Source organism: Mesocricetus auratus, unplaced genomic scaffold (assembly GCF_017639785.1).
Source record: "Mesocricetus auratus isolate SY011 unplaced genomic scaffold, BCM_Maur_2.0 Super-Scaffold_100691, whole genome shotgun sequence".
In the NCBI taxonomy this organism is placed as follows: Eukaryota; Metazoa; Chordata; class Mammalia; order Rodentia; family Cricetidae; genus Mesocricetus; species Mesocricetus auratus.
The window spans coordinates 19096113-19109644 of NW_024429267.1; the positions used below are offsets into that span (position 1 = coordinate 19096113).

The 13532-nt window shown below is 43.7% G+C and overlaps 1 protein-coding gene across 4 annotated transcripts in view; it reads right to left on the reverse strand.

Annotated features, from left to right (window-relative positions):
- Nucleotides 1-13532, reverse strand: part of Filip1 (filamin A interacting protein 1) — a 172943-nt gene that overhangs the window by 10558 nt on the left and 148853 nt on the right. For 3 of the 4 annotated variants that reach the window (XM_005073700.4, XM_021229338.2, XM_040739889.1), the window contains 2 exons: nucleotides 8487-11292; nucleotides 4890-5734 (listed from right to left, as the gene is read on the reverse strand). In XM_005073700.4, the coding sequence (XP_005073757.1) occupies nucleotides 5528-5734; nucleotides 8487-11292 (3013 nt within the window). In that variant the 3' untranslated portion in view covers nucleotides 4890-5527. Of the gene's footprint in view, nucleotides 1-4889; nucleotides 5735-8486; nucleotides 11293-13532 lie in introns of those variants that run through there. The other variant, XM_013116041.3, reaches the window with a different exon arrangement.

Sequence of the window (13532 nt, forward strand, 5' to 3'; positions counted from 1 at the left end):
TCTGAAAGCTACAGAGCCCAGTCACGGAAACACCACTTTCCTGTTTGTGATGAGACGTCTTTGGAGACTTAACTAGAGGAAGACAATGATCAAAGTGCACATTGGAAAGCACATGGACAAATGAACGGGGGTTTCTGAGAGGTGTTGACAGCAGGGGGGCATGAGAGCAATGCAAATGAGAAGTAATCACAGGCTCAATTTAGGCACTGGTGATGCAAATGGAATGCTAGAGAAGTGAGGGCGTTGGAACAAACAGAATTTGCTGAAGAAGCCCACTTGGACAGAGAGCAGGAACCTACACAGGTGACTGAGTTCCTAGCTCTGGTGACTGAAGAATCGGTTTATCACTGCCGAGCTAGAAAGTCATAGAAAGGTCTTGGAAGAAAGATGGAGAGATGCCAAGAATCGTTTTGAGACAAGCAGACTTGGTAGAGACACAGTACAAAGCTGGATGGATACACACTTGGGATAGAGGTTTGGAAGTCATCAGCACATGGGTGGCAACTGAAGCCATGGGAGTCTATAAAAGAACCAGAGCAGGTTCAGGGAGTGGCAATGGAGCTCTTGACAGATGAGTGAGAAAAAGCAGTCTACCAAGTATGTATCTAAAATAGGGAGCGAGAAACATGATGTTATGATCATGGGAAAAGAAGAGTATAGCCTAAAGCAATTGTCACCTAAGGCCAGAGATTTATTCTCATGGGAAAAAAACTGATTGAAGAAGTCTTGGCCATAGGTAAAACAATGGACAGCACAGACTGAACGAGGCCATGGAAAGTTGACACATGGGAACAGTGACATATCTGACCTAGTTCTAGAAGCAGGGGACCTGCTTGAGAGAGATTAGTACAGGTGTTACTTCTTGAGAAACTACAGAAAAATATATTTTTTGAAACAGAACATGAAAGACAGTAATAAAAGAAAACAGGGTCCAAGGTCTGGAAGATAAAAACAAGTTAAAGCACTTGGATCACAAGCCTGGCACCAGAGTTAGGTCCCTGGAACCTGCAGTAGAAAGAGAATCAACTCCTGAAAATTGTCCTCTGACCTCTTCATGTGGGGCAAGAGGGGAGGGGAGGGACGGGGAGGGACGGGGAGGGGAGGAATAAGAGGAGAGGGGAGGAGAGGGAGTCTGGATTAAGTTTATGCAAAAGGACAACAGCTGGGCAACAGTCTTGGAGGACAACCAGTCCAGCTTGAGGGAAGCAGAGGGCTGCACTAGGAAGGCCTCCTAGGGGGAAATAGAAAACTTCTGTGTTTAAGTGTTGGAAAAATTACTGATCGGTGTTTGGCAGACCAAATGGAGTGTTTGGGAAAATAGACACATAGGAAACCAAGCAGATGAAAGAGTAAAGTAATTGTTCCTTGGAAGAAGTGTCAAGAGGAGAGAGCACACTCCTAGTGTACAAGTTGGCTCATCAGGGAGCCATATTCAAATTTCCACTGTGCAATATATAATTGCTATATCAAAAACATGTGACATGAGCCAGGTGGTGGTGTGGCACACACCTTTAATCCCATTACTTGGGAGGCAGAGGCAGATGAATCTTGATGAGTTTAAGGCCAGCCTGGTTTGGACATTCATGGCTACACAGAAACCCGGTCTTGAAAAATAATAAATATAACGTGATCATCTTGAGATGAAGGGTAAAGGGGAAAGCTTACAAGCCTAAATGTTTACCACCAAAGCAACAATAGGAAGATATATATCTAAAATCTAGAAATAGGATGCTAGAGTACTAGGACATTTTACAAATATGGAGACAGATGTTTGAAGAAATGAGTAAGAATTGGAGAAGATGTCCCCAAGAAAAATCTTGGGTCAGAGGGAAAAAGTAAGGAATGACTATTTTTATTATCTTCTACTATGAACTGATATTTTAACAAAGGCATGGATTATTTTTTAAAAAGAAACAGTTGAGGCTGACTTAGCAGCTAAGAGCATGCACTGCTCTTGCAGAGGGCTGAAGGTCAATGCAGCTGGTAGCTCACCATTGCTGATAACTCCATCTCCAGGAGGTCCAACATCTCTGGCCTATGAAGAGCACCTGCACTCCCATGCATTTACCCACAATGCACATGTTTGAAGGCAACATCTTTAAAACACATAAAAACACAATGTTGAGGATAAATTCTCCGTGTGAGAGTGGAGGCAGGACATGTTAACTGTCCTGTCAACAGCTCAGGTTGGCATGGATGGAGACCGTAGGAGCTGCAGAAACCTGCAGAGATGAAGGGGAAGATTTGCTACACTGGAAGATGCAGAAGTATGCTTATTGCCTATATAGAAGTGAAAGATAAAATCAAGAATCTAGGGGTAGGAAGGTATCACAGTGGTAGAGCACTTATGGAAAGGGGGAGGGGAAGGGAGAGAATCTCTGTCTTTCCGTCTCACCGTCTCTCTCTATCTCTCTGTCCCTATCTCTCCCTCTGTTCCTCAGCCTCTGACACACGGATCTCCCCTCTTTTACTGCTTCAGATAAAAACTAGGATGTTACGATGTTAGACAATTGCCCAGCACGGAACCATCTCAGCAGCCCCTGTGCACTCCTCCCCCTAGGTTCCTATGCCTTGCTCAGCACAGAAGTCTCATTCTTCCCTCCATGCTCTGAATTTACGAGGGACCCAAGTCCTCTTCATATTTTGTACTCATGGGTGTGTTTTGTCATTGAAATTATACTTTCCTTTAACTACACCTGGATGCTGGGTTTTCATTTGATTCTTGAAAACAGCCAAGTAAGGGATCGGCTGACATCCTTGATGAATACACTAACAACTCCAAAGAGACCCAACTGCTATCCATCAACCTGTGCTCCTGCAAATATAATAGGAAGCCAGTGGCTCTGCTTAATCAAATAACCTAGATATGAAGCTCACAGCATTAACGTGAGCATTCCTGGGATCATGTGTGGCAGGGAGACACCATCTGAGTGTCCCCAATATGTTTAGTGGATTCACAGGTGTGGAAGACCAGGGTCTCCTCTTTAGCTGTGTGGATTGTACCAGCACATCCTAGAAAGCATTATCACAGCAAAACTGTGGAAATGACAGTCCCACCTGTTAGACTTTCTCCCTGCAGGATCTGAACAGTAGTTATACGCATCAGTCATTGTGAGGCTGCTTTTATTTTAGCATACAGAAGGATTCACAACAGAGAAAAAGTCTAAACTTTTAGCCCATTCAGTCCTACAAAAGCACATTAAGCAGCATCTTAAAACCATTTACCAATGGGAGATGGAGTCAGGCTGCATTTAATCCCCCACTTCCTATCCCCTGTGTATTCCACTTCTAATGTATGCTTTAGAACAAAACCATCCAATAAATGTACAGTTGGTTCTAAATTCACAAAGAGCAACTTCCCCGGAGGTTACTGCTTGTCATTTCCAAATGACTATGTATTGTTCTGCCAAGTTTTCTTAGTAGTTGTGCTTTGTATATGGCTCTATGCCAGATCTACATACACAAACATCCTGTACATTTACTGTTAAGCCTTTCTGAGCACACTCCCAGGGGTGATGTGAACTTCTAGGAGGAGGTGAAGTAACCATGGTGTGGGCAGGTAAAAGCTGGAAGATCAGCAAATTACACTGAGATTGTAAGCCACTTAAAGAAGGTTCAGGCAGAGTCCAAAGGAGCACAACAGTCAACACTGTCATTGCTCAAGCAAAGGATGTCATATAACAGTTATCACCTCACACCTCCCAAACACAAGGTAGGCACTAGTAAAACAAAGAATGCCCTTGTCTTTGAAAGGGTTGGATGGCCATTGATTAGAGTACAGAAAATCCTTTATGAAACACAAGTCAATATTCTGTCAAACTGTCTTGTTTAAGCTTGTCCAAAGATCATACATCTTAGCTAATCTCTGTTTTTCTTTAACCATCCTGATGCAGTATTCTGGATTGTTGTTAACGTGGTTGCTAAACATATTTTCATATATTCACTGAGAACCAATGAGCAGCTGTTGACAGATGTGCCTAAAGTGTGTAGATAATCGGAAGTGGCCACATACAATTCAATCCACCTTCTTTAGGGTATAAGGTACTTGGTACAGAAAAGAATGCAGAGAGGCACTTCATCATGAAACGTTGACTCCCAGTCTGAAAACAAAGCACACATCTTCATTTTCCAATTTGCCTTTCTCTAATACCCAAAGTGTGTGCTATTCTATGTGATTTTGGAAATTTAAGAGTTCAGAAACTTAAGAAAATGTGCAAATCTGTAGGTCTGTAGTTACTGTAATTTTATAAAGTTCACCTATGTGGCTCAGACATTCTGGCAAAGACATGGCCTGCATGAGATGGTTGTATGCTAAGTGGTAGTTTATCAGTCTGGAGCTCATTTGTGGTTATAGAACCATGAAGCACAAAATCTACTTTTTTCAAGGTTAATCTCACAGACACATGGCATTCTGCATTTACACTCTGTTCCATGCTTATTAGAACATGCTCCAAAATTAAAGAAAATTATTCAAACATGAGTAAAACTGAGAGTAATAATAAAGTATGTCACCACAGCACACATACCAACAACAGGCACACACACACACCCCAAATCATGATCTGTTCTACATCTGCAAACAGAGTCTACACTTAGCTAAGGAAAATACTGAATTCAATTAAGCTATGGATGATGTCACTTTTTCCTTGGCATTAACGTGTCTGAATTTGTTTTCTGCTGTTTTCTGTTCGTCACTGTTTCTGTGGAGCTTTTAAAGGGACATTTGGCAGCTCTCTTCTACCATTCTGCAATTGCAACCAATTGCACATTTGAACAGAGTATAACTCTGAGCCTTATGGTTCAAAGTTACTGTCTGTGAGATGCTGGGAGGGGTTTGAGATGGCCACTTCTCGTTTACACACAAACACACACAAATAAATCAAACTCTCTTTTTCAGATTCCACAGTTCGTCTTCATTTTATTTCATGTTCAAATTATTTCCTGACGTCATATTAGGAGCTTTAGTTTTTCCAATTTTTAAAGGTTCTGTGATAGCTTTGAAATTCTTTCCCTTACATCACATATCTCAAACTCAAGATTTGATAGTGCACAATGACAATTGTTAAACTCTGTCTTATTTCAAAATAGTTTTTTTTTGAAAAAAATGTAGAACTAAGTCTATTAAACTTGGCTTAAAATTAGAAAATTTGGGAGCCAGCCTTCAGGAGAATGGAATGTGACTCCCAAATCTCACTGGTGAAGACACTGGCAGCTTTTTAACTGATGAGCTAAATTTGATGGGGCCACATGCTAGAAGTAAAACTAAACTCAGGCCAGCCCCTGTCTCAGGACCAGTATCTTCAACAAAACATTCAGCAAACAGCAATTTTGCTAATCAGTTCAATTTCCCTGCATTGAAACAAATGCACAAAATAGTAAAACCGCATGGCTATTAGATGGTTATTTTATAAACAAGATACTTAAAACTTAAATTAGTAATACATGTGAAGGGTTGGCACAAACAGAGAGAGGTCTGTTTCCACGGCAGCAGTAGCATCCTTATAACATACCCCCTTAGCCACTGCCCTCAGCCCTTCCCCCCTCCAAGAGAGGTAGTGCTGCTGGCTGCAGATTTCTTCAGCTCTATTTTCATAGACTGAGTCTCAGCTCGAGGCTGGAATTTGGTCAGATTTCCTGCTCCTGGGGCTGCCACTACTGGCTTTCCAGCTTTCATACCTTTTGACATAGGAATGCGGGTGGGTGTAGGCCGCTGAGATGACCCATCTTGTCCTGACTGTAAGAGAAAACACAGACAAAAAGGGATATGTTGGTGAGTTTCCCCAGTCATGCTCTAACCCTGTGCGTTAGCATAATTCCTGCCACAAAGGAGTATCTGTCCCAGGGAAAGGGACTGAGAAGGCTGAAGTTGGCGTCTAACCTACTCTGGATCCTTCCCTTCTCCCTTTTTTGAAGCATCTATGCTGAATTTCCCTCTGAAACCTTAGTTCACCTTCTCTACCCCTGCACAAGATGACCTTAAAGCCTAGTTCTTAGAAGCATGACACTGTCCTTTCTTTCTACCATTTCAGAGGAAGTGGCTCTTTTCACCTATTTATGACTTCAGACTTTTTAAATTGGCACTCTGACCATACCCCCCTTCTCACAATGTTCCTCACAGTGCATTGCTTTGGTCTCTGTATGTGTGTCACCAATGCTTCCAAGCTCTGATGACTCCTTTCTTCTCTTGATGGTTCATTCGCTCCTGCCTGCCTTCTAGATGTGTCGCCATGTGCTAGTCTCAGCCCTTTGATTAAGGGTTTTACCCTGAGAATTCACTTGCTTGTAATCCCATGCATCCAAGCTCCAGAACCTCATGCCTCCAGTCCCTTCTGAAGTGCAGATCTAGTTTCTAACTGTTCACTGGACATGGACAGCATCATGCAGATATCCACACTGCTTGCTGCCATCCCCAGAAAATCTCCTTACATTTCTCACCCTACTTATACAGAAAAGACAGGAACCCCTGGCCACCCTCTACATGTACTGTGTTGTAAAAATCTTTTAAATTCTTGTTCTTTCTCTTCCTTTTGAGACAGGTTCTTACTGTGCAGTCCAGGCTGGTCTAAACCTGCAGCCTTCTTGCCCATTTCCTGAGTGATAGAATTACTAGCATGTACCACAACACCTGGTTCTCACTTTCATCTTCAAGATGTCCCTATTTACATGGTCACTACCACCCTTTAGTCCTTTACTGTCTCTGGCCTAGAGGCTTGGAATGGTACTTGTCTTTAGTCCGTGTTCTCTCCTATTTGTCCTTTCAGATGTTTGATAGAAACATCTTTAGTACATAGTGTAAAAATATTTTCAGGATCACTCATTAACTTTTCAATGACTTCCTTTATCTATTCAGAGAAACTAAATGTAGGTTTCATAGGCCAGTGCCTGACCCCTGTGTGTGTTTGCATATTATACACCTGCATCTCCGCTAACCCTGCCCAAACCACTGCTGCAGCACAATGGGGTCACTCACCGTGCCCCAACTCACAAGGCTCCTTCATGTGGCCCTGCCTTCACACATTCTGCTTGTCTATACACTCCTTCCCATGCCTTCTGACCTGTGACGCCTCCTCTGGTAGTTCCTTTGTGCACTTCTTTACCACAGAATGATTGAGTCCTCCTAGTCCTGCCTCCCTGACTCTGGGACATCTACAGATCTCTACATACCAGCCCCAAACACCATGATGGAATTGTGGCTAAGGCCCGATAGAAAGTAAATGAATGAATACCCAAATGAACTAGCTCCGCTGATGATGTGCTAAGAGAGGTCTCCTAAACCTTTTTGTTGCTCTAAATTTTATTTTGTTGACTTTAGTAAAATGCATGGACCGTCATCGTTTAGGCTGAGAAATCATACGTAATTGTTGGTAAATCTTATTTGTATAGGGCTTCAGTGGTAGTTAGGGCGTGAGACTTTCAATCCTAACTTTCAAATGAGGAGAAGATGCAACAGCAGGAGAATCTGCTCTAAAGTGCAGTGATTGACGCCTGCACTGTCTGTTTACAAAATGCAGAGACACAAGACCTTGCCCAGTGAAGCTATGCTTTGTCCTGCTGAGAAGCAGTCCAGCATCATTTGAGAAGGCCAACAATGCTGAATGCTGTTGGACTCCAGGGAACCAATAACTCAAAGCTTTACTGCCAAAGCAACGACCATTCACACTTTAAAGTCTGCCTTGAATCTGTGCACAGAGAATTGGTGTAAATGATACTAAGGGTGTGGGAAGACAGGCGATAGCTCATGCATTTAAATAATGAGTTTTTGCTTAAGAGATTTCAGCGTAAACTATAGAATGTGTTCTGTAGAATCACAGTGTCTAACCTGTTAGCTTGAATTAATATTTAAGAGGTATGTGCTGTTGTTAAAGAAATTTGTCTCCCCAACTTACAGATCCAAAACAGCAGAATCTCCACTGCAGCAGAAGCCAGAGGCCTGACCAATGACTACTTGCAATGAACACTTACAAGTAAAGATGAATGGACTGAAGGGTAGACTGTGTGACCACACTACAGCTTCCATGACAAGATCCTTCTCTTTTGTTGTTTGCTTGCTTGGTTTGGTTTTTCAAATTTTCTTTTAAATTTGTTTTTTTGGGGGGGGAGTTGCAAGGGCAGAGGGCAGATGTGAGGGGACAAATAAATAAGTGGGATCAGAATGCATGATGTGAAATGCACAAAGAATCAATAAAAGTAAAAACTCTTACATTCCAAGAAATTAGAACTTTTGCTGAACCTCACAGCCAGAGTCAATCCACCCTGAGGTCACTTAGCCTACTGTGTAGTCAGCCTGTGTGTTTAATGCACTTTCAAAAGAGCAAGAACAATCAATTTTATTTGCTTCAGATTTCCCATGTTATCAGTATTTACTACCTACGCTAATGCACAGCTATAATCTTAAATTATGTACTCTTCCCCCTCCCTGTACACACCCCTCCCAGCCCCCCAACGCCCCTCCCCGTGTGCTCTGCTGTGGGTCCTCCCTTACTCACCACCGACTGGGTTCCTCGTGTGGATGATGTTGTGACCGGGGTTATGGTTATAGTACTGGTCACTTTGCTAGCACCAGGTCGTGAAGAAAGGTGGTTCCTAGGAGAGCGAAGGACTGTGCCTGTAGAGACCTCCTTCTCCGCTGTCACATTGACAGGTCTGACAGTGATTACTGGACTCACGCCTTCAGCGGCAGGCCCGGGGGATCGTTTAAACTGAGAACCCAGGTGAATGTGAATTTTATTGTCTTCCGTGGTGATGATATTGGCATTGGAGTTGTACTTCCGCACCGGGGTCGGAACAGTTTGTTTTTCCGGGGTGACTTTGAGGATAGTCCTTCCCATCGGCACTTCCTGGGGTTCGGGAGAGACAGCGATTTCAGGGGGAGCTGCGGACGTTGACACTGTCATGATCTGGATGGGAGACGCGGGCCTGTCTGCAAATGCACCCCTTCCACTATCTGGGCTCTTCTCTCTGGAAATAGTAGTAATCGTGACAGGGGACATGGCTCGTTCTGGGCCGAGAGTAGGATCTGCGCTTTTGGGCTTTTGCGACATGACATTGGGTGATGGAATAATGGTTATCCTTGGTTTCTGATTGCCTAAGGTAGGAATGACGGTGGTACTAGAGAAAAACTCTTCAGACGTTGGGCTTGTGATCTCCAGGGTCGCAGTGCTGTTCTCGTGGTCCGGTGTCACGCGGATGTGCAGGGGCTGGCCCTGCTTTGGTGCTAGGACCAGCTCCCCGGGGTGCCCTGCTCCTGGGTTCGGCCGAGGTCCTCTCTCCTGTGGGGTAGTGGGGCCGTTTTCTCTTTTTCTCATCCAAGGAATCCACGACTTCCTCATGGTGAGCTCATTTGCTGCTGGGGGATACCTGTCGAGGACCGAGGACCGTTCCATGGGTTTCTTCAAGCCCACCTGTCGAAGATTACTCATGATGTGATTTTCTTCCTGGAAAGATTTGCGAATGAACACAGCCGGGGTCTCCTCCTCCGCCGCATCCCCGCACACCGCCTCGGTCTGCACTCCGGTGGAAGCCACGGGCACGTCCACCATCCTCCTGCCGTTCCCGCTGGGCCTGAGAGCACGGCTGTAGCGCTTGGAGAGCTCCAACTCTTTGGTCAGGTTGAGAACCTCCCGCCCCATGTTCTTATTCTTATTTTCTTCTTCCATAAATCTTTGCTGAAGGACCGAATAGTCCACTTGGAGCTGAGACAGCTGGTCTTCTTTGTTCATCAGTTCGTGGATCTTCTCCTTGAGAGCCTGCACCTCAGCCTGTAAATCACGACTTTTAGCCTCCTCCAGCCGGAACCTGTGTCGCAGCTCGGCTTCCTGGCTCACAGCTTCTCCTTTCTCTATGGCTTTGTTCTTGGCCATTTGGTGTTTGATTTCCTCTAGCTGCTGGGAGAGGAAGTTTGCCTTATCCTGCTCGGTTCTGAACTTCTGCTCCAACTGGTCATACTCGTCTTCGGTCTTCATCAAGTCCCCTTCTACCACCTCCAACTGCTGGAGACGCTTCTTCAGTCTCTCGATTTCAAGCGTCAGTTCCCGGATCTTATTGTCCTCTGGGCAGGTGAAGTCGGGCCCCTTGCACGACCTACCTCTGTTTATTTCCCTCTCCACCTCCTCTATGCCATCAAGCCGCTTCTTCAGCAAGTCGACACTGCAGCTTAATTCACAGGACCGCTCTTCTTCATTCCGCAGCTTACCCATCAACTCGTCTCTCTCCTTGGTCAAACTGTACACCTTTTCCTCCATTTCCGTCTTGAGTTTTAAAAGCTTCTTGCTTTCCTCAATTAATTTTTCCGTGACGTCCATAACCTTCCCCTGTTCTACCTTAAAGTTTTTATTCAACCCGTCCACTTTTCTCTCTTCTTGCTTTATCTTCTCCATCATATTTTTCCTTTCATCGACCAGCATCACAGTGAAGGACTTGAGCTTCGTGAGGTCATCTTTGAGGCTTAGTTCAGCCTTCTCCAGTCTGCTTTCGGAGCACTCCAGTTCTTTAACGCGACTCTTGACCACCTCCAGCTCGTTCAGCAGGTCTTTGGTTAGGTTCTTCTCTTTCTCCAGGTTCAAGTGGAGCTGCGTGCATTCCGACTTACTCCTGCTGAAGGCCTCCTCCAGCCTCTCCAGTTCGGACATCCTCTTCTGCAGCTTCTCCACTTCCAGGCGGAGCTCCTTGCTGTGGTGCTCCTCCTCTTGCAGCTTCTTCTTCAGCTCCCTGCACTGGGCCTCCGTCTTCGTGATCTCCTCGTCCTTGCCCTCCATCTCCAGCACGCGCTTCCGCAGACTTTCCACTTCCGCCATGAGGCTGGAGTTCCCACATTCCCCCTTGGCAATTTTATCCCTGAGCTCCTGAAGTTCCTCCTCTGCCTTCTGAAGATTTTTATTGGTCTCTTCCAGCTCTTCAATCCTTTGAGATAAGCCAACCAGCTTGAGTCGAAGCTGCCTGTTGTGAGACTCTTGGTTAGCCAATTTGGCATTCATCTCTTCATGCTCCTGGGTGAACCTGGAGGCCCTGTGTTCAAAGTCCTCTTCTAACTTGAGCAGTTTCTGGCGGTCTTCTTTGGATTTGTAGGTGATGGCTTTGAGCTTCTCTTCCTCATCCCTCAGTTTCTGCGTGAGGTCCTGGACTTTCTGGCTCTGCAGGCCCAGCTGCTCAATGTGCATCTGCCTCTCGTCCACCAGCATGAGTGCAAAGGACTTGAGTTTCACAAGTTCGTCTCGAAGCTTATTGAGCCGCTTAGCGTTCTCTTTTTCTTTGCGGGCTTGGTAAGCCTTTTCTTGCTCCAGGAGCTTTTTCAACCTAGAAACAAAAACATAAGCTCTATGTTAAGAGAGTCATTGGCAAATAGATGAAGTCTTAGCTAAAAAAATCGACAACAAAAGGCTGCACCACGGTCCCCTATTACTTCAGAATAGTACGGTTTACTAACGGCTCTCAGTACAACTAATGAGAGGCCAGGATAGTGGTTCCCCTTGGAGACGGGCAATGACTACCAGGAGATATGAGACAGGCTCAGAGGGCAGAAGTTTCTGTTTTATGATTTACTTACTGGATTGCTTAATTTATGACATTTCATAAGTTGCACACGTGATGTGAGTACCTTAGGTTGGGCAACAATAATGACTTTATATAGTGCTTTCTGTATTCCGGGAACTAGTGTGTACTTTATACTAACAGGAACCCTAGGAGAAAAGTACTGCTACTTCACCTTCGTGTGGTGAGTGGTGAGTGGGAAAGGGGAGAACATGTAACCTGCCACATACATGCAAGATGGGTGGCAGTGCTGGAATTCAACTCAGCCACCAGGCCTCCTTCTCTTCCACACCATCTAACTTCAAGGGGAAATCGACTTAAGAGACAGATCAGAAAAGAACTTACAGGTCTTTTTATTTTGACCTTTAAACAAAACTGCACAAGCCAGGCATGGTGGTACATGTCTTTAATCCCAGCACTCAGGAGGCAGAGGCAGGCAGATCTCTGAGTTAAAGATCAGCCTGGTCAACAGAGAGAGTCCTGGGATAGCCAAGACTATACAGAGAGACCCTGTCTCAAAAAACAAAACAGCCCCCCCCAGAAAAGACTACACAATTATCATCTTACAGAGAGAAGGCAAAGTATGCTCTCTGTACAAAAACCACTCTACTCGAGCAATTCCATTGATACCAGAATTGGCAAAGATTTAATCAGTTTTGTGAGTTAAACATTTCTTTTTAATTTGATGATTAAGTAGAGAAGAAGTCTAAATGGTGGCCAAAGCAAAAATGTGGCAGCCACAGGGATTAGATTTTGTAGGTATGAAATATGATTTCTCCATGTTGTTTATGTATAGCCTTAAAAAGGAAGAGATATTTATCATTCTTGTGTTGGTCAGTTGACATAGTAAGTCTTAAAATTTTGTGTACCTATATGAGCATGTGTGTATGCATAAACACATGCACAGAGACATCAGACTCCTTGGAGCTGTAGTTACAGATATTTGTTGGACATCCAGCTTGTCACATGGGTGCTGGGATCTGAATCCGTCTTCATGGCTGCACAGAAAAAGCTCTAAACTGCTGAACAATCTCTCTAGGCCTTAACATACTGTTAACAGTTATCACTAAATACCCATAAGAACAGTTAAAATTAAATTCACTAGCCATAAGTCAATGTATGAATACTCTTCAGTAATTATTATGTTTATAAAAGGTACAAATTATAAGCTACTAGCACATGTTTAAGTATTATTTCAATGTATTTTGTAGTTTTGTTATTTATAATGGTTTATTTCATACTTATGATGAGGTCAGCTGTTAATCAAGTGTATAAAAATGTCTCACATTACCTTACACAATAAATGTTTGGGCATATTATAAAAACTACTTAAAATAAAATCAATTGTCACATTATTACTATAGAAATTATAGTGCTGTCTACGAGTTTTTTATGGAATTCTATGGAATTTATAGGGCGTTTTGGTGTATTTAAGAACAAAGAGAAAAGCTTGCATTTAAATTCCATAGATTGCCATGAGTGACACTATAGCAGCATCACTGAATCTCTCTTTGCATGAATAAAAGGGCATTTTGTTGGCCATTTTCTCTTACTTCTTAGGGTAACAGAATGACTTAACTATGGTAGAAAACATAAACTTGTTTAGTAACCTAAGGCATAAATGGGTGAACACAGAATGAGGAAAGATGAAGAGAGGGGAGCTGACCTTTCTGGGTAGGTGCTGGCAAGAAAACTTCTAGGGAAGTAAGGTTTGAGGTCCTAGGGAATTGCTATGTCTTAACACATTTCTAGAAGTTCATTAATGCCCCTGCAATCTTTACCTTTCAATAGTTAACTCAATATAGAAAGGAGGATGGATGGATGGATGGATGATAGATGATAGATGGGTGGGTAGGTAGATAGATAGATAGATAGATAGACAGATAGATAGACAGACAGATAGATATGGATGGATGAATGGATAGACGGTTCATCTGATAAACGTGCTCGCTGCCAACACTGATGACCTGAGTTCAGTCCCCAGAATCTACAAGGTAGGAGAAAAC